This window comes from Papaver somniferum, chromosome 10 (genome assembly GCF_003573695.1).
Source record: "Papaver somniferum cultivar HN1 chromosome 10, ASM357369v1, whole genome shotgun sequence".
NCBI lineage: Eukaryota > Viridiplantae > Streptophyta > Magnoliopsida > Ranunculales > Papaveraceae > Papaver > Papaver somniferum.
In genome coordinates, this window is record NC_039367.1 from 146,177,757 (window position 1) to 146,198,833 (window position 21,077).

At 38.3% G+C, this 21,077-nt stretch overlaps 1 protein-coding gene across 1 annotated transcript; it reads right to left on the minus strand.

Moving 5' to 3' along the window:
- Positions 1-14,968: 14,968 nt before the first annotated feature.
- On the minus strand, positions 14,969-18,300 carry LOC113315001. Its single transcript, XM_026563315.1, has 4 exons — positions 17,794-18,300; positions 16,563-17,103; positions 16,192-16,401; positions 14,969-16,093 (listed from the first exon to the last, which is right to left on the minus strand). The coding sequence occupies exons 2-4, from the start codon at positions 17,088-17,090 to the stop codon at positions 15,350-15,352; spliced, it is 1,482 nt and encodes a 493-aa protein (XP_026419100.1). The 5' UTR covers positions 17,091-17,103; positions 17,794-18,300; the 3' UTR covers positions 14,969-15,349.
- Between the last annotated feature and the right edge of the window lie 2,777 nt (positions 18,301-21,077).

Consider the following 21,077-nt stretch of genomic DNA (forward strand, 5'->3'; position numbering starts at 1 on the left):
ATAGCTTTCTTTGGCTCTTTGCTGTTGCGTGAGGAACATTTTATGTATCCGGCATCTGATATCACGGAGAATTACGCAGATTCCTCAGCATTTTGGTCAAGCCAGCCTCAAGACTAGTATTTCAAAATTTGGATATGTCCAAAGAATCCAAAATAAAGTAGTTCTTTTCTAAGCTATCCACTCTTAGCCAATGAGGTGTTAGTTAGTATGAATTGACAACTGAAATGACTCTGCTCAAACTCTAGACTCTGGAGAACCAACAATTCAACAGTTTCAAACTCAATCTAGTCAGTGTCTTTAATCTTCGTAGGGCTATAGACTTGTTTTGTTTGCCTATGCAGCAACTAGAGTGGTTATTATGTAGTGAGGACCCATTGCCATAGTTACACTGCAGAGACACTGACCGCTCACAGATCAAAGTGCAAAAACGGAAATGATACACACGGAACGTGTGTACCGCGATCTGCACCCTAAAAAAATCCAAGGACTGTTAGGCAGCCCTGGGAGAGATTTGTAGGGATGGAGTCAAAAGTGGGGCCCATCTTTCTTTTCTTCTCTCACATGGTGCAGCCGCGGGATTTCCTCCCCAATACACCAATCATTTGTCGGTGTAAAAAAGAGCATACTCTTATCACCTACCATTGCATACCAACTTTACCCGGCTAGTTTTCCCAACAAAACACTGACACCAAAACTCATATAGAAAACGAGTTATAGTCATTTTTGACCCAAAATTGATACTAATTCACATCAATAGGCAATAGGCATAGTGGTAGCTAGCAACTGATTCGACTTATCCCCCAACCCCGTACCCGATTTGTGTGGCGAGGGGTATTTGTCCCTTGATTTTCATTGCTAGACTTGGCCACTGCCTAGTAGAGTATCATATCCTACTGCACTTGGAAGATAGTTTTTGTAGAAGGAAAAAGACAAGCAGTAGTAGGGGTAATGATTGATGATAAGATTAGTCAAAAGTAAATACATGATTACTTGCTGTCTGTAACTAACCCAAAATGCATAATTACCCTGAAACTGTACTTTTTGATGATGCAATAATCATAATGAAGGGAGTTCAAAAAGCCATCATCATTTTATCTATCAAATTTAATACTAATCATTATTTGATTTGAAAGTGTAAGCCCCTACGTATAATTACTTGTACTGTTCAAGGACATCTTTTGTTTTTTTGTGTTTTGTATATTTTACTACTTGGAGAATTGAGGGGTTAAAAAACCAAAAAGAGCTCAACTTGGTTCATTCATGGCTCGATAGTTAGTGCTATAGAGTGGAATATTTATATGTTACCGACAATGCCGATGGCTAGAATTTTCTATGGTTTTGATAGTACTAGGTTCTTAGGTCCAGTCAGGCAACTAGAACTAGTAGCTGGTTTAAAATTACATATTTGCTAGTTGTGGTTTAAGGACAATGTTGGACTGACCCTTCATATATCCAAAGCTTGGGTTGAGGATATGCGGCGCCCATGCTTCATCAGCTGTATAAATGTGTATGCACTTTAAGTGATTTGACCCATGCTCACTTTTAAGATGAGCCTAGTCTTTCATTCTCGCGCATGAGCCTAACTACGGTGTTTTAAAGTGCAACAAATTCAGCCTTGCTGGGGGCTGTAAAGTGCTCCTAAAATCAGCCTTGCTTGTTTGAAAGTGAATCCCATATTGAAATGTGCATTTTTATTTTCTCAAAATAAAAGAAAAATATATCTCAAACGTATCCCCATCCATACTATTAATTTTTCCGAACATAAATTTCGATTGTACAACGATGAAAATGTTATCAACATTCTGTGAGTCTCAATCTTAATTGGTTCATAATATTGTGGATGTTACTGTAACACAATGATAAAATCATGGGGTGATGATCCAAAACAACGTCGACCATAAGGCAAAATTTAGTATCTGTTATAAATCCCGATAACTTCCTCAAGAATAGGTGGAAATAATAGTCGAATTGCCAGAGAGTACTCCACCACGAGCTGCCATTTGAATATGGAACATCATCATAAAGAATAGGAATGAAACAGCAGTAGCTCCTATATGAACTACTAGAAAGATCATAATAGAGAAGTCGAGACCTAACAAAAGAAATAAACCTAAAGTGTGGCTAGGTAGAATCGTGATTTGTTCTAAAGAAAAAGTATTCAATCCAACCCAGATCACCATTTGGTCCTAAAAAAATTTGTTCCCATAACCAAATGGATTAGCAGGATTAGCTTTATCTTTTTCTTATTATAATTGAGGTAAACTATGGCTTGGATAAAGAACAACATGGATGGGGTGGCTGGATGTCACCAGGGTATTATGGGTGTAGGTATTATTTGCAGGGACTCGGAAGCAATGATTGTGATGGCTCTGGCGCAACTATTGGGAATTACGACGACTTTAATAACTGAATAGCAAGGAAAAGATATTGGCCTAAATTGATTTTAAAAACTAATTCATAAAATCTACCTTTATTCGTTGTCTATCCTACTACTCATCCTTGGTACATATCGGAAATAATTGATGAAATAAATAAAAGACTGAACCAAATTCATGTTGGAAAATTGCGTTAAGACTAGAGGATGAAAAACGAACAGAAGAATGGTGTATCCATGACTTCAAGGCTCTTTTGGTTCATTTAGAAAATAATTCAACCTTTCCAAATTAATTGGTGAGTACAACAGGCTACTCGAATTATGCCTTCAGGATTCAATGAAGCACTAACACAGTAAATGAATTCAAGGATTGTACTTCCTTGACCCGACCTATAACACACTGTATAAGATTTTGCAGTTGTTATTAGAGAAGAAGAAAACAGATGTTTTTGATGGGTTTCAAGAGAAACAACCATCACTACTTATAGGAATTCCATACCTCTTTGAGATGTTTGTTCATCACCAAATAAAGGTTGAAGCTATAAGGGAATGGCCAACACCACAATCTATTAGTGATGTTCGTAGTTTTCATGGTCTGGCATCCTTCTACAGAAGATGTATAAAGGATTTCAGTGTTGTGATGACTCCAATTACCGAATATCCAAGGGGAACTACCTTCAATCGGTAAACATCATCAAGTCTTTCCTCTGAGAAGATCAAAAATTTCTTGACGGAGGCACCAGTTCTTGCCTTAACATATTTCGAAAAACTCTTTGAAATAGAGTGTGACGCATCACATGTGGCTATAGGAGGTGTACTTAGTCAAGAGGGCATACCAATAGCTTACCATAGTGAAAAGCTAACAGATGCAAAGCGGCGTTATTCAACATATGACTTAGAGTTTTATGCCTTAGTTCAAGTTATTCGTCATTGGAAGCATTTCTTAGCTTGCCAAGAGTTTGTGATATACACTGATCACCAAGCACTGCTCAATCCTTGACATGCCAAGTGGAGCGGTTATCTTCAAGGATTCACATTCCCACTTAAAATAAGTATAAAACAGGTAAGTCAAAGTAGCTGATGCATTGAATAGACATTCTTTGGTCTTAACAGTAATGCATACTCAAGTACTTAGAGTATCCGACCTATGACTTAGAGTTTTATTCCTTAGTTCAAGTTATTCGTCATTGGGAGCATTGCTTATCTTTCCAAGAGTTTGTGATGTACACTGATCACCAAGCACTCAAGTACTTAAACTCTCAAAAGATGCTCAATCCTCGACATGCCAAGTGGAGCGGTTATCTTCAAGGATTCACATTGTCACTTAAGTACAAAACAGGTAAGTCAACCAAGGTGGCTAATGCATTGAGTAGATGTTCTTTGATCTTAACGATAATGCACACTCAAGTGACAGGCTTTGAGGAGCTGAAAAATCAATATACAACTGATTCGTTTTTCAGTCGAGTTGTTGCTGATCTCAGCAATTCAGCAATACTACTTCATCGTCTGTATAGGATGCATAGGTGACCAAATGTGTATTTCAGAGGGTTTCCTTCGTGAAAACGTAATGCAAGAGTTGCATGTAATGGATTGGGAGGAAACTTTGGAAGAGACATGACCTTGGAAATGGTATCTGATCGTCATTATTGGACAAAAGTGGCTAAAGATGTTCAGGTAATGTTGAAAAAATACCGTAGTTGTCATCTGGGTAAAGGAAACTCACAAAATACCGGTCTACACAACCCATTACCAATTCCAACACTCTCTTGGGTCGATTTAAGCATGGATTTTTTGTTGGGATTACCAAAGACATACAAAGGTTACAATTCTATCTTTGTTGTAGTGGATCGATTCTCTAAGATGGCACATTTCCTTCCTTATTCTAAGACATCGGATGTTACTCATGTTGCTGATTTATTCTTCCATGAAGTAGTTAGACTACATGGTGTTCCGACTACTATTGTTTCCGATAGAGATGTCAAGTTTGTGGGACACTTTTGGAAGACTTTGTGGAAGAAACTGGGTTCTCAATTGAAATATTATAACACTTATCATCCACAAATAGATGGACAAACAGAAGTTGTCAATCGTAGTTTAGGCAATCTATTGAGATACCTTGTGGGTAATCATGTTAAAACTTGGGATGCTACTATACCCCAAGTTGAATTTACTTATAACAATTCAGTTAACAGAACCACACAAAAGACTCCATTCGAAGCAGTGTATGGATTTCAACCACGACATGTGCTTGATCTAGTTCCACTACCACAAAATGCTCGAGCGAGTGATGATGGAGAAGCCCTTGCTGGGCATATCAAGAAAGTTCATGAGGAAAGTGAGGACTGTAATTTGAGCAAGCAATGATTCCTATACTATAGTGGATAATCGCCACTGGCGAGTTCAGAATTTTGAAGAAGGAGACCAAGTTCTAGTGCATTTGAGGCGAGAAAGATTTCCTAAGGGCACCTACCACAAGCTCAAGTCAAGAAAGTTTGTACCTTGCAAAGTATTTAAGAAAATTAGTTCAAATGCTTATGTAATAGAACTTCCTGAGGGTTTACATATCAGTCAAATCTTTAATGTTTTCAATTTGTATCCTTATAATGGATTTGATGGAGAGGTTTTTGAAGTAGGTCGTCAGGTGGCATAACTTTCAAAGGGACCTGCATAAGTGATTAAAGATGTACTGGATATTAATCAAGATGTTTCAAGGACAGGCATACAATACAATCGAGCACTCGTCAGTGGTTGCGAAAACCATCTAGCGAAAGAACATGGATCGCATAAGAGGAACTTAAGAGGATTGACCCAGGAATCTATGAAGAGTTTTTGAAAATTTTCCCGACCATGCTCAACTCTTCTTCACCCGAAAAGATTGATGCAGGAGTGTTTGCGGGTGAAAACCGTTTCTGCTGATTTTGGTAGTTTTGGGTGTGTGGGTGAGAAACGAATCTAAAACCTAAACAATGTACTGCACGAGAGTACTTTTGATTCGAGAGATCAATCTGTACAATCCTGGCCTAAACCAAGAAATGATCGTTCCAGGCTTGCTTCGGTCACAAAATGAAGGAGAAGGGTTGGTCTTAGGGAGGGAAGCGAAGAAAATGTTGAGACCAGAATAGTTGATTCTGGAAGTGTGGGCGTTTTGTGACTTGTATCAGAACTGGCTAGATGGATGAAGAAGCTATCAGATGATTTTTGGATGTTGTATTGTTCTCCTGACCAAAACTTGTTGTTGGTGGAAAATAGGTGAGACCTATTTATACAAGTTGCAACAAAACGTGCCCTGGTCTCATGGGAAATGGAAACGATTGAGTGGTGGAAGAAAGGAGTAACGGGTAATGCCTGGAATTTATGTTCCCATAATGAAGGATACGCTTACACCATTATTTCTTGCCATTACTAACCGCCCGCTTTATGACACTTTCTGTAACGGGCGTATTGCACGCCGCATGTTGTAAACCTCCAGACCAATACCCTGATGAGTATCCCCCAGTTTGTGACATGTTTTGATGTCTCGAGTGTTTTCGTGGAAAACTTGCAGCACTTTGCTCCGTGTGGCAAGTTTAGAATTGAGAGGCTCGCCGTAGGTAAATATCATATGTGATGCTAGGCTCGTTTTGGCTAGTCGAAGTGGCGCCAATAGTAGTGCATGGTGGCATGCCAGTAGCTGTGGCATGGTGGCATGACAGGAGCTGCAGAACGGTGGAATGCCAGTGGCTGCGGAACGGTGGCATGCCAATGGTCGTGGCATGGTGGCATGCCAGTGTTTGCGGCACGGTGGCATGCCAGTGGATGCGGCACGGTGGCATGCCAGTGGCTTGGGCATGGTGGCATGCCAGTGGTTGCGGCACGGTGCATGCCAGTGGTTGCGGCACGGTGGCATGCCAGTGGTCGTGGCATGGTGGCATGCAAGTGGCCGTGGCATGGTGGCATGCAAGTGGTCGTGGAACGGTGGCATGCCAGTGGCTGTGGCATGGTGGCATGCCGGTGGCCGTGGTGTTGTAGCATGGCCAAATTTTAAGATTTGGCTCTGTGACTAAAGTTAAGGTTTGGCGGCAGGACCAAGGTTAGGGCTTGGCGTCGTGTCCAAGGCTAGGGATTGGCGCCTTGGCCAAAATTTATGGCTTGCGGCATGGTCGCTCAAAAGTTGCCACAAGTCCGTTAGTTTGGTGGAAAACTTGGATGGCTGAGATTGCATCTCAGGAGGAAAGATAGTCGTCGATCATGGCTACCTTCAATTGGAAGTGGCGCCTTCAACTCGTGCTAGTGGCATGCGACATGGCTGGCATGGCTCGTGCATGCCTTCGGCGCGGCTGTGTAGCCATATCCATTAAAACCTTGGCATGTCGGTGTGGAAATCTTTCTTAGGGTTTGGCGTGGCCAAAACTTGGCGCCGTGGAGTCGGACCCACATGTGGCAACATTGGTCATGTTGCCACGCCAATCTCTTTGTTTTGGGAAACGTTATTTGGCTTTGGTAGCAATTTGCTCAAATTAGGGTTTGGCATGTTGAAACCCTAATTAGTGCACGTGGCATGCGGCTACGGCATGGCGCCACTTTTGTGCAAATAGCGCCATGGCTATGCCAAAGGAACTATGGCAAGGCCATAGTGTGAAAACGTCCACAGGAGTAAGAATTGTCGTGGGTGGCTATTTACGGCAGGTTGACACGAAGTGGCATGTTTGCGAGGTAGCATGTTGCGAAGTTGCCGCGGTAGAGTGGCATGTTGGCATGCTACCGCGGTAGAGTGGCATGTTGGCATGCCGACCAATATGTTGTTGTGGTAGGGCGCGTTTGGCTTGTCAGTTTAGCATAGTGGCGCGGCAGGGTGCGTTTGGTCTTTAATGTATGGTGGCAAGTTCAAAGCAACTTGATTGGCCCAAAAGGGGGTCGGACAAACATAGGGCCCGACTATACTTCTGGTGAGAGTACGGCGAGTTTAAAACGACCTGATTGGTCAAGGAAATAGGGACGGGGCGTGGCGAATGGCGTTAGCTGGCCTCGGGAATGGCCACACCTCTTTTTGCTACTGCGGCTCCCTGTTTTTTCTTACTCTGAGCGAGGTTCTTCACCTGCTGATCCATGGAGGATTAATTACTTAGTTTTCTTAGGCTTAATTTTGACAAGCAAGGTCTGGTATATTGCGCGAGGCGTGAAACCCTAACTTCTGCAAGTTAGTCAGGACGATTAACTGAATTCTATGTGTCGACACAGAGCTCTTTTAAGTTCGTTGTCAGAGAGCAGCATGCTTTTCTGATTGAATACCTTATGCAGAGATCTTATTCTTGATACTTGGAGATTTGTGCTACTCTACTGCGAGTGAACAAGAATCGTCATGCCATATCAACATTAAGAGTTCAGCCGGAGAACATAGCATAGAAGCCATTCAGAGGAACTTATATTAAGTGAATATACGCGAGGCGCCGAAATTTACAGAACATTTGAGATTCGCCAGTCTGGATAAATTTCATGTAAGTATATTGAGCGGCTCAATGAATATGCCAGTGGAGAGGATATCACATGCGGCTATGTTTCCTTGCAGAGTGACGTCAGATCATATGCAAGGTTTTACGATTTTAACTCTAAGCTAAACACCACCATGAACAAGGAGCAAAATTAATTTTCTGTCTCCGTTCTTTTAGCTGGGTTGTTTATTCTTAGACGTTGGATGATATTCTATAGTAAGGGATAGGATTTAAAGTATCGTTATTTAGGATTCTTAGCCAAAAAACCCTAGTAGTATAAACGGGTTTATGAAACTCTTTTGTAGGCAGTCTATTTTTATTATTGAATTTATTTCAGTTGAGTTTTTGTAAAGAACTCCTCTTATCTACGTTCATTGAGAATCAACCTTAATTTTATTATTTTCTATCTACTGCGCCATAAGTTTGGCTAATAAACTGTGGGATTTCCTGATCCCATATTGATATTGATAAGTTTCCTACCTGGTTTCCGTCTGCTAGTTTTCCAGACCATATGTTGCCTGATTTCCTTCCCTATAATTGTATTGTATAGTATAATGAGAAATTTGTCGCGTTCGCTGCTTTATTTCGGTAATCATCTCCACAACATACCACGGAGGTTCAACCTCCTTTTAAAAAAAAGTGCATTACATTTTCTGAATCTGTCTCAAAGTAACTTTTGGCCAATGCTAGTAAAGTTTCACACGTTTCGGCTAGTACGCCATAGTTATTCCTAGAGACTGTGTGAGAGTCATCACTGCTCCCGTCATTCCCGGATGTCCCCTAACAGCCCCATCCGTACGTACTGATCTTTGTCTAGTCCGGTCCGATCTGGCCCCATCCGTACGTACTGATCTTTGTCTAGTCCGGTCCGATCCGGCCCATCCCGCTAATGTCGTTGTTATTAATATCATTGATATCTGTTATTGTTGCCCCGATAGGGTAGTCTTTTTTTCCCCATACGGATTGTTGTTGGCACACCAAGCAGCTGGAAATTTAATTTGCTCTAGAAATCAACCTACGGCCATTGCCATTGGCCATTGTTAGCTAGGTTTCAGTTTCACATTTCGCACGTTGTGTATGAACTTTGAAATCTTGTAGTTGATGAAAACATAGTGTCCTGCCCATTGTGTTTTGTTTCAAATTTTGAGACTAGACAAACGACAAAATGTCATTAGCTAGTAGTCAAGGAATCAAGGTATGAAGCCTCTATTTCTCCAACCAAAAGAAACCCATTCTTCGACATCTAAAAAACCGTTTCAACCAATACATAAGCTCCTTCCTCGTTCCATATGCTTCAATCAGTGGTCCTCTAGAATTTGAATTCCACACCATAAAAAAATAAGTTATCCAAATCCAAGAATCATGGATTTTGAGAAAAAATGATTAATGCTTCATTTGACGAAATACAAACCCTAATTATATTTAATGGATTTTTTTAACTTGTATATCCGTATATATGTTAAGGTTCATTAAAACAATAATTTTTTGCATTGGAAACAAGATTTGTTTGTTTTATTGCATTGGGAAAAAGATTAGCTGTTTTTCATGCAAGAAAAACCAATTTCTAGTAGAATCAAACAAAAAAATACAATTTCCAATGAAATAAAATAACTCTTCATTAAACCTTAACATGTATACGGGGTATACAAGTTAACAAAAGCCATATTTAATGGCATCACTAATCCTCTCCTAATGAAAGCATAATCTCCCTTTTCAAAATTCAAACCAAAGTACTTTAAAAAAGTCTAGAAATTCCTCTTTTTCCACCAATTAAGCTATCATAGTCACTTAGTATAACCCCATTTTCCAAAACAAAAAAAAACACAAAATTTAAGTAATTTTTATGGGGCTTTGGTTGTAGTTAATAACCATTATTTCTAACGCTCCTTTCTCAATAAATGATGACGATTGATTAACACAAAACACAAGACCTAATATTTTTTTTCTTGATTAATGAGAAAAATTTCTTTGTTTTTTGGTTTGTAGGTTGACAGCATAGCATATGCTATAGAACATACAAGGAAGGTGGAATTTTTAGTACATTGTATGAATGGAAGGATGAATGAATGAAACGAGACGTACCACTTAGTAAGGGTACTTAAGAAGTAGGGATTATAGGTGGCACTACTTTTAATTGGTTAAGTACTTTTTAAAGACGTTGTTTTTGTTTAAAGGGAAGAGAAAAGGGGAAATGCTTGCAGATTTTGATGTTAGTATTTGCTTTGATTTCAAAATGTAGCGCATTTTTATGATTTCCACAAAACAAAACACGCACCAAGCTACAATCTTTTTTGAAATCAACTACTTCCTCTGTTATTTTTTAATAGGTCAGCTTTTATAAATAAATATTTCAAAAAAATAGGTCAGTTTCCTAATAGGAAAAGTCAAATATTACTTTAATTTTTTGGGACCATTTTTCTTTTAACTTCTTTTGATGACAAGTGTTATGTGGACCATTTCACTTATTTCTTTGGCTAACAAGTGTCATGGGGACCATTTCACTTCACTTCTTTTATTGACAAGTGTCTAGAGGACCACTTTCAATAATTAGTTCTCTTAATTTTCTTAATTTTCTCAAAAAAAGAAACTGGCCTATTAAAAAGTAACGGAGGAAGTACTACTTTGAAAAGTTTAGCATCATAAATCAATTCTTAGAAGACTTTATTTTTGTTTGGAACTTTTATTGGTTGCTCCACAAAGGGAAATTGCGGGATCAGCTTTTGCCAAACTTGGCCAAAACATTTTTCTTGAAACTTATGATGACGATATGATGTATTTTTGAACATTCACTTTTTTAGTTAAAATGCATTCCGCCATGCGTTGCATTTCGTTAAAGAAATGTTTAAGGTGCATTCAAAAGAATGCACACCCTAAAAACAACATATAACACACTTTTTTTCTTATTATTTTCATGGCTCGCCAGCCTCGCCTATTTTGGAAAAGATACTCCGTATGTAATTACAAATGACGCCCGCCTATTATTTTGAAACTGGTGGAGTATAAATATGAAATTCACGTAACTTTAACGTTTAATCATCACTTCCCCACGATAGAAAAGAGCGGACATGGAAAAACTTCAACATACGGCCTTAGTTGTTTTTGCGCTATAGCTTTCTTTGCTGTTGCGTGATGGGGATTTCAATCTCCGGCATCTGATATTGAGGAGAATTACAAAAATTCCTGAAGTGATAGAAAAAAAATACATACCTAACAAATCAACATTGTGGACATGTCCAAAGATTCCAAACTAAAGTGGTTCTTTTCTAGGCTGTCCACTATTAGCCAATGAGGTGTTAGTTAGTATGACTTGACAACAGATATGACTCTCTGGCCAGAGTCGCCAAGAGCCAACAATTCAAACTCATGCAGTGTCTTTACTATTTCCAGGCTATAGCCTATAGACTTGTTTGCTTATGCAGCATCCATAGTTGAACCAAAAATTCAAAACAGATCGCCCCTTTAAACACCCCAAAAACCGCTCAGACTCAACTGATGGTCCCAGCTCATCCTCTAAGAGCATCCACAGTGGGCGATCAAACCCATTTATTTGGTCGAGGAACGAGACACAGTGGTACGGACTAAAGACTAAAATCTGGACCAAAACCCAAATTTCAGACTATATTTGGTCTGGGACCAAGACCAAAACCAAATTTGGTCGAGCGGAGATTAAAAGTTCGTCGGGAGTGGGGCGTAAGTATAAAATGCGCCTGACGAAAGTTTTTGAATTAAAAAAAGAAAAAAAAATGAGGCGGACATTATATGTCCGCTCTTTGAAAATTGTTTTTTTTTTAAAAAAATAGAGAAAATGGGGCGGACATACTAGAGCCCGCCCCTTGAAAAGTTGTTTTCAAAAATTTTTTAAAAAAAATTGGGCGGACATATAATGTTCGTCCCATGAAAAAATGTTTTATAAAAAAAAGAGGGACGAACATATAGTGTTCGCCTGATGAAAGTTATGTGGGACGGATATTTGAGTTACGCTCGACCAAATTTTAGTCGGGTACCGTTGCTTGTTGCCACGGACTAAACCTAAAATTCGATCTTTTTTTTGGTATTTGGTCTTTGATTTTGATCGCACCATTGCAGTTGCCCTAATGGGCTCCTGCTAACTTTATGACGGCAGGTCCCACCCTCCCCACTCACATGACGGTTTTGGAGTGGTTTTTGGGGCGGTCTGTCAAGAATTACTCTAATTATACCCCAAAGACACTGATGAACTGATCGCTCACAGACATAATGCACAAGAAAAACATACTCTTATCACCAATCGTTGAGTACCATTTTTTCCCGGAATCAATGATACCCGAGCATTTAGAAAATGAGATAATAACTACACAAGTACCTAATTCCTGAGGCGGGGGCAATTGCCCCTTCATTGTCATTGCTAGTCTAGACTCAACCACTGCTAGTAGCCTAGTATGGATAACTTCATCACTAGTTTATTACTGTTCTTGGTGAAGGTTTGTGTTTGTAGTAGGAAAAAGACAAGTAGTAGGGTGATGATCATATTAGTCATATTAGTCATAAGTAAACACATGATTACTGTAATAACTACCCATCCTGCCATCCTGTGAATTACCATACTGCAACTCTGTACGGTTTTGATGACGAAATCATAACGTAGAGAACTATGTTGGAAAAGCAATCACAATTTTAAGGAAGCTATGGCCTCAAGTGCGCCATAGCTTCCTTTGCTGTTGCGTGAGCGGCATATTATTTATCCGGCGTCTGATATTACGGAGAATTATGCAAATTCCTGATTGTGATCAAAACTATGCATTCCTAATAAATCAGCGTTGTGGTCAATCCAGCCTCAAGGGGCGTAGCATTTCAAAATTTGGATATGTCCAGAGATTGTGAACTAAAGTGGTTCTTTTCTAAGCTATCCACTCTTAGCCAATGAGGTGTTAGTTAGTACGACTTGACCACTGATATTGACTCTCCTCAGACTCTAAGACTCTGGAGAGCCAACAATTTCAAACTCACTCTAGTCAGTGTCTTTAATCTTTATAGGGCTATAGACTTATTTGCCCATGCAGCATCTAGAGTGATTTATGATTTATGCAGCAGCGAGGACCCATTGCCATAGTAAGTTACACCCCAAGACACTGACCGCTCACAGACATAGTGGCATAGTGCAAAAATAAAAGCATACTCTTATCACCTACCGTTATGTACCGGAGTCGATAATACCCTGCTAGTTTTTGCAACAAAACAGTGACACCACAACTCATATGGAAAACGAGCTATAACAACACAAGTCACTATTGACCCAAAATTGATACTAATTCACATCAATAGGCATAGGGTAGGCCGGTAGGGGCAGCAACTAGCAACTGATTCAACTTATCCCCCAACCCCGTACCGAATTTGTGAACCGAGGGGCAATTTGGCCCTTCATATTCAGTGCTAGACTCTAGCCAGTGCCACTGCCTAGTAGAGAATCCCACTGCACTTGGAATATAATTTTGTACAAGGTAAAAGACAAGCAGCTAGTAGGGTAATGATTGATGAGAAGATTAGTCTAAAGTAAATACATGATTACTTACTGCCCGTAACTAACCCATCTTGCATAATTACTGTCTGCAACTGTCCTTTTTGATGATGTAATCATAAGGAAGCAGAGTTCAAAAAGCAATCATCATTTTCTAATACTAATCATTACTTGATTTGAAAGTGTAAGCCCCTACGTATAATTACTTGTACTGTTCAAGGACATCTGTTTTTTTTTTTGTGGTATACGAGTATTTTTCTTTTGTTGAGGGGGTAAAAAAACCAAAAATGCTCAACTTGGTTCATTCATGGCTGATGGCTCGGTAACGTGCCATAGAGTGGAATGGTTATACATTGCCGACAATGCCGATGGCTAGAATTGTCAATGGTTTTGATATTAGGCTCTTAGGTCCTGTCAGGCAACTAGAACTAGTAGCTGGTTTAATATTACATGATGTGCTAGTTGTGGTTTAAGCACAAAGTTGGACTGCCTCTTCATAAATCCAAAGCTTGGTCTAAGGATATGCGGCGCCCATGCTTCATGAGCTGCACTTTTAAGTGAACTTGACCCATGCTCACTTTTAAGATGAGCCTAAATGAACCTAGCTGGTTTCAAAGTGCAACAAAATCAGCCTTGCTTGTTTAAAAGTGAATCCCACATAGAAGTATGCATTTTTCTTTCTCAATTGGTTCATTGTACCACCATAGTAAGTCATTTGGTCATGGTATCATAGACCTGAATTCGAAATTCATCAGCACCAAATTATTCATCGATCAGAGAGATATAATTTTGAATCATAACTATGTGGTCATCTTTTTTCTTCCCAGCCGTACATGACCAGTTTTTCCACACTGCCAAAATCTAGATTAAATTTTATCATGTCGTATTAACAACCCATTAGGAATTTCAAATTATAATCCGTACACCATTTGCCCAAAACTACATATTTAATCCGGTAAACACAAATCCTATCCGAATAACACCGTTACCAAGTCTTGCAGATTTCAGATTATATTCCCTTATTTCCCTTTAATATAAAATCCAATTCCATAAACCATTCTTAAATTCATTCAAGGACAAAATTTCACAAATCAATCAAATTTTACAAACCATTTTTAAATCATTCATAGACAAAACACCAAAACTTAACAACCAGAGCACCAAAACAGAATTCACTCTTTCAAAATTTAACACTAAAAATGAAAAACATATCAAAAACAAGTAATGGGAATCTGAAAACACAGCCCAAAACCCAATAGCCAACAATGGGCAATGACAAATTCAAGGTGAGCATATAGACACATAATGCACATGCAGCTACCGTCTAGGTTGGTCCTACTGTAGGGTTTTATGGGTCTTGCAGGTCCTACATGACATGATCAAGGAATGATGAAAAGATTCCATATACCATAGAAATTCACTATTTGGATGAGACCCCCATTTTGAAAACAAAATCAGAAATCAGAAATAGACTAAACCTAAAAGTTCCCTAAACATTTGTTCAATTATGAGAAAACAAGAAGATCTTGCAGGTGAATTCACAAACAATAATACAAGGATGATTTCAAACCATTGCTTCCAGAATTCGGAAAAAAAAAAACAAACAATGATTCATAACATTTACAACCCAGATGAAAATAAACAATTATACAATCGCCTTTCAGTTTGTTACAGCGTTCCGTCCACAAACAATGATACAAGTAGGATTTCAAAGTCATTATCAACTGTGAAACAGTGATCCATAACATTCACAGTCCGATATAACTGATATATAACTTACAACTCTCAAAAGAATTCTGACTAAAGATCATCCCGAAAGTAAAGAATTACTCATTTACAAATGCATTTCATGTTATAATGTTGGATTACTTTCTGCAATAGTAGTAATGAATTAGTAAATGAAAAAACAAGGTTAAGTAAAGAGACTAAAAGAGATTAAGAGACAAAAGCCTAATTAGAGACAGCTTTATTAATCATGAATAGACATTTTTCTTTTTTCTTGATTTCACACCACTACCATCTACTTGGCAAATAATCTCCTCCTCCTCCCTGGTGGCCATCTCCTTTAATGCTAATCTCTTCTTCTTCTGCTGCTGCTGCTGCTAATCCAATATTACCCATTACAGTATTCTTAAAATTCAAAACATCTTGAACTTGAGAACATGACTTTCTCATCTTAACATTACTGCTTAAACTAATCCTTGATTCCACCATGTCATTATTAATCAATGACAGCTTCTTCCTAGGACTTGGCACTGCACTTGGCCTCTGTTTAGGTGCACTTGAAGACCTTACTTTTGCTCTAAATGACTGAGTATTTGCCATATAACTTGGATAACATGAATAATTGTAATGCGAGTTTGCACATACACTTTTTGCTGGTGTGACCGGTAAGCCGCTGCCGTTGGTAAACCCCCCTGCTGAATTTGCAAATCTTGGTGTGCTTTGTGCTGTTGCTGATGAGTATTTGTTCATGTAATCTTGATGTTCCCTTATAAAACCCCAATCATTCTCCGGGTAGTTTCGCGAATTGTCCGGAATCGATAAACGCGGTGGAATTTGATGGTATTCTTCTGAAAGATCAGACATTGATGTCACATTTGGTCTTCGAGTTCTTGAAGAAGATTTCGGCCTGTAATTTGTATCGATTTCGACAATTTTCGGACTTTCCGCTTCGAAGTTGTTCATAGTTGTTTCAATTGATGATGAAATTCTTCTGCTGTGAATCGAACAAGTATATTCACTCCTTGAATCATCCTGAAACACACAAAAATGCAAAAAAAACATAAATCAACCAAACACTCAAACTCTACTAAAATTGCTATTGGAACAAAGAAAGTGTTATTGAATCTTACAAGTGAGTATCGAGAACGAATTGGAGGCTGAAACTTATGATCTTTACGCGAGAAACTACGCGTTCGCTGCTGCGATCGAACAGTATTTTGTGCTCTAATTAGAGCTTGCATACTGTAAAGTGTTGCTGTAGCTTGTTTTCTAACTAGATAGCCTCTAACTACTGCTTGCAGCTTCACTAGTCCTTTTAATGCTCTTAATGCTTTTCTTGCCTGCAATGAATCAGTACCCAGAATTAGAATTAAACCCCATTATAATCTGTACTGAAACATAAATTATTAGTTGCAGCAGCAGAGAAATTTAATTCGCCCCAGATTTAGAAAACCCAATAATCAGAAGAATTTGAATCAAAAAATTGAAATCAATAACTTACCAAGAATCCTCTGAATAGAGATTGAATCTTAATGACAGCCCATTTTTCTCTGCTACCACCATTACTAAACATGGAACTTCCTCCTCTGCCATGACTAGTAAGTCTAACAACAGCAACAGCAGCTTGAGCAGCGGCAACAGCAGCATCAGCAGCGGCGGCAGTAGCAGCGGCAACAGCTATTGCGTGTTTATTTTGTTGATTCTGATCATTGTTTTCACTGTAAAATGATCTTAACCAAGCTGCTTCAGCTTCTGGTATATTCACTGGAATGATATTATTTTGAAGAATCTGATTCGGTGATTCTTTACCAGTAGTACTAGTCTTTGCAAAACTCCATCTTTTCTTATCATTGATTCTATCTCTTTGATAATGATGATGATGATGATTATCCACTGTATTACTGTTCTTTGACATTGGTGATGCTCTGGTTGGCGTTGTTGCTGATGCTGTTGATGATGAATTTTCTTTATTCTTTGATGATGATGATGATCCGAATAAACCCTTAAACCATCTTGTTGTTCTCCCCATTTTCAATCAATCTCTGAGATTCAATTTTGAATTTGAAAAGTGAGAAGAGAAACAGAGGAACAAACAAGAACAAGGAGAGTAGATGATTTTGATTTTGGATACTCTGAAACTAAAACAAAAAATGACCAAGTGGAGTTTGAACAGAAAAAACGCTCCAAAACAACCACTTTTTCTCTGTTTCTGTTTCTGTCTCTGTCTCTATATATATATATAGATAGAAGAAAACGCTCCCTTATTCCATGTTGCAAACAGAGAGCTGAGCAGAAACAGAGTCTCTCTAGAGAAAAAGAAAACAGAGAAAAGATAAGGAGAGGACTAGACTAGAGAATAAATAAAAAGCACCAATCTTTAAAGGTGGGAGAAAAAATAGAAAAGATGGGCGGAAAAAATTAATGATTTTTCAAAAAAGTCAAAAGAAAAAAAAAACATTTTTATTTTTCACCCCTCTGTATTACAAGACAAAAGATTAAAACAGAGTAATTTAGGAGATTAAAAAAAGTTTGAATTTTCATGAAATTAAACAAACATAAATTTACAGACATAAACAAACAAATAAAAGCTGTTAAACAAATACTTAATCAAATTAATCCCGTTTAGCGATTTTATTGATTAATCAATCAATCAGAAACCACAATGAAGCTACAAAAATTTTCACTTTCTGGTCCAACGTGTCCTTCAAAAAGAGAGAAGAAAAAAAAGATACCTCAGTTCTTGTTGTTGCTCTCCACTGACACTCTCGTGAATCTCTACAGTTTTCTATATTCTTCACTATTTTGCACAAAATTTCCGATTTTACCCCTCTTCAATCTCCTCTGTTTCTCACTAAAAACCAATTGATGTAATGGGGGTTGATGAAAAATGCAGAGAAAATTGACTATATCTATGAGATGTACTGCGGTGTACTAATATATGACTTCATACTCTGTTTTACACCATTAAAGCTCTGTAAATCACAGCATCGTCCCCCCCACTTCTTATACTTATTCTGCTACCTGTTAATGTTTTTTCTGACTCAAATGATTCAAACAAAGACTCTTTAACTTCTTCTTCTTTCTTCTCTTATATAAATGGGTCATACAAAATCTTTCTTGTTCTTATCTCCATCCTCCTCCTTCCTCTCATAAGCTGCTTTTACTCCAAAAAGTTGTTTCAAAGTAATACATTTGTGTTTGGTATCTGAAAAGACTTTATAGAAGAAGAAGAAAGAATCATAGATTCATGCAAAATAAGAAAGAAATGATAAAAACCTAAAAGAAAACAACATTAAAAGCTGAATCAATTCGATTTTTAAAATTCAAAGTTTCGCAAATTTTTGGAAATGAATATCAATCAAAATTGACTTAAATGTGCAGAGGGTAAAAGATTTTTTTCTCTACAATGAATTCCATCAACTAGAGTATATATCAGGTGGAAAGCGTCGTGTTATCACGCAGCAGAGTACATAAAAATACAATTACATATACTTCTAAGCCGTCAGATTTTATATCTTCTTAACTAAAATGTTAGATTTTTATTATACCTTATATAAGATCGGGCTCATTAATGCTCAAATGCATGATAAATTTGATTGGAATTTAAACGAAATCAGCACGAAGGTGTCAGACCTCGATATTCACAGGCCAGATCAAGCCACGTCTATGGGAAAAATGTTTTACATCTTTTGTGCTTGTGAGGAAGTTGGCATAGGCCATGATATTTCTTGTCAGCCCTACACCCAAATCTCTTTGAATATGTGATCATCAGATATTAGTGAGTTTCATCCATCAGATACGAATCAAATAATCATGGCATAGTTTGTTACAACTCAGACTTAGTCTAACGGTACTCCAAGATCCAGGATTTGGAGGAAAAAGCGTGGTCTAATGTGTCACTGTTACGGAGACTCCCAATTGATCCAAACGATTGCTTGGATCTAATCTGGGTGCAATCCAGGCACGCCATTAGAAATGGCGCACCCAAAAAGTGTTATACGCCATTACAAAAGGCGTGTTGTGGCATATTCGAAAATTTTGTTCCCTCGTTCGTCGTTAGAAAAGGCGCGGCACGGTATTTCAAAAGGCGTCCACTGGTAACGCCATTACAAATGGCGCGTCGTATTTATACTTACTTGACCTTTTTTCTCTAACACCCTGTTTACACCCGCAGTTATACGACAAACTATGTGCGTATACTTTCTACCAGGTTCCTACACCGGTTTACACTGTAATGTTAAACGACGAGTTATTTACGTATACTTTCTCATATCCCAATTTAGTAGTTGAAAGCACTCAGACCAATCAATTTAAGCCGTTATCATTAAGTCATCTACACACTGTTTTTCACCACAACTTCGGATAAAAATCTCGTTATCCTTATCAACACACTGTAACAGCAAGATTCTGTAAAAGGGGATTTCATTTATAAGTAATAACAATTATTTCCTATAAATACACTTCATCAACCACTCAAAGAAATCCACCATAAAATTAGTGGCGATCCTTCTTGTCTACCCGATTAAAAATGGATTCTAATCGCAAGGGAGAACAAATTGTGTGTGTAGAAGCAAACCAAATTTGTCCGCTCTGTTTCCTTGATGACCATTCATCCATGCAATGCCCTTGGATGTATTCCAAGTGCCCGCAAAATGGGTTGTGCTGGCATCAAATTGTTACTAGAATCGGGACCTGTACAGGGTAGGTACCTTCGTTGCCAATTCGACAATTGTCGTGAAGAAGCTCAGTGGTTGGAGGATGCAATCAAGTCCAGAGATGATAAAAAGATTAACGAACTTTGCAAAAACTTCAAACAAAAAGGGATGATTAAGGTTGAACATGAAAAGGGGGCGTCATGCCCAGTCACTGGATGTAGGTTTTTTATGAAACTGCATCGTTCTAAAGATAAGAACACCTATGGTGCACATTTCTGGGAATGTCCTAGCTGTCATTTGGTGGAATGGGCCGAGTAAGTACATTTGAGTTTGCTCTTTGATTTATGGTGTTATATTTTGTGTTTATGATGTAATGTTTAATCATGTGTTTTATTCGGGTCAATGACGCCCGGTCTGTTGTAATGTTTATGATTTATGTATTGTGTGTTATTTACGTTTTTTATGTATGTTAACTTTTATTTTAGTTTCTTTATGTTTGTGTTATTTAAAACCACATTTTCATCCAGCGACCAACGTGTTGGTAAACACATTTCCTTCGGTGAATATTTGCACCTAAGTCGTCAAACTCCCCAACCACGAGATCCCAAACCACTTTATTCCATTCCACGTGTATGATAACAAATCAAAAGGGAAAACTGCATAATTCAATGCTCATCTATACACTGTTGTCTGACATCCAAGTGGTGGACAACTCCATCGGGTGTGATTTGAAAACACACTGTGACGGGTGATGATTGAAGATGTCAGAGACACTACTATTCCACATCTAATAATCTGTTGTACTATGTATCAGTCTTTATCTGCCAGATAACAAAAATAAATCACGCAACAGAAAATGGCATGCAAAATAATGGCCGACAAGTGATGACACCTCTTGCTTGCAAGTTCCTCTTATTTCAAATCTATTCCTTTGTAGGATTTCAAAATTACGTTTAAACCCATTGTAGAATTTTATTATAAATCTTTGAAGAACGCGTCACAATTCAATTATCTCTGGAGGTTTAGTGCTCTCTAAACTCAACCAAGAGATAAAGTATTTTACCTCCCAATTTTTCAAAGTCACCTATTTTATTTCCACCACAATAATCACTCACGATGCCACGATTTACAATGCATGAAGATAACGCTCTAGTCATAAGTTATTGTAAGGTTGTAGATATGGATCATGATACAGAAAATCCTCAGGCGGGTACGGTGTTTTGGTGTCGAGTGAGGGAAGACTTTTTGATTCAAATTCGGAATGGAAGCGTTTGGTATTCGAAAAAATAACGTAAATGCAAATAGTTGTAATAAAACTTACAGCCGTGGAAACGTCATATCCCCCATCAGCCATTCCCCGG

Bases quoted from the DNA above. Each gene is read 5' to 3' on its own strand.
- LOC113315001 (XM_026563315.1), bottom strand. From the start codon at position 17,090: ATGGGGAGAACAACAAGATGGTTTAAGGGTTTATTCGGATCATCATCA. The intron at 16,402-16,562 runs GTAAGTTATTGA...GATTCATTGCAG, and splicing joins CTCTATTCAGAGGATTCTTG to GCAAGAAAAGCATTAAGAGC. The intron at 16,094-16,191 runs GTAAGATTCAAT...TGTGTGTTTCAG, and splicing joins TTCGTTCTCGATACTCACTT to GATGATTCAAGGAGTGAATA.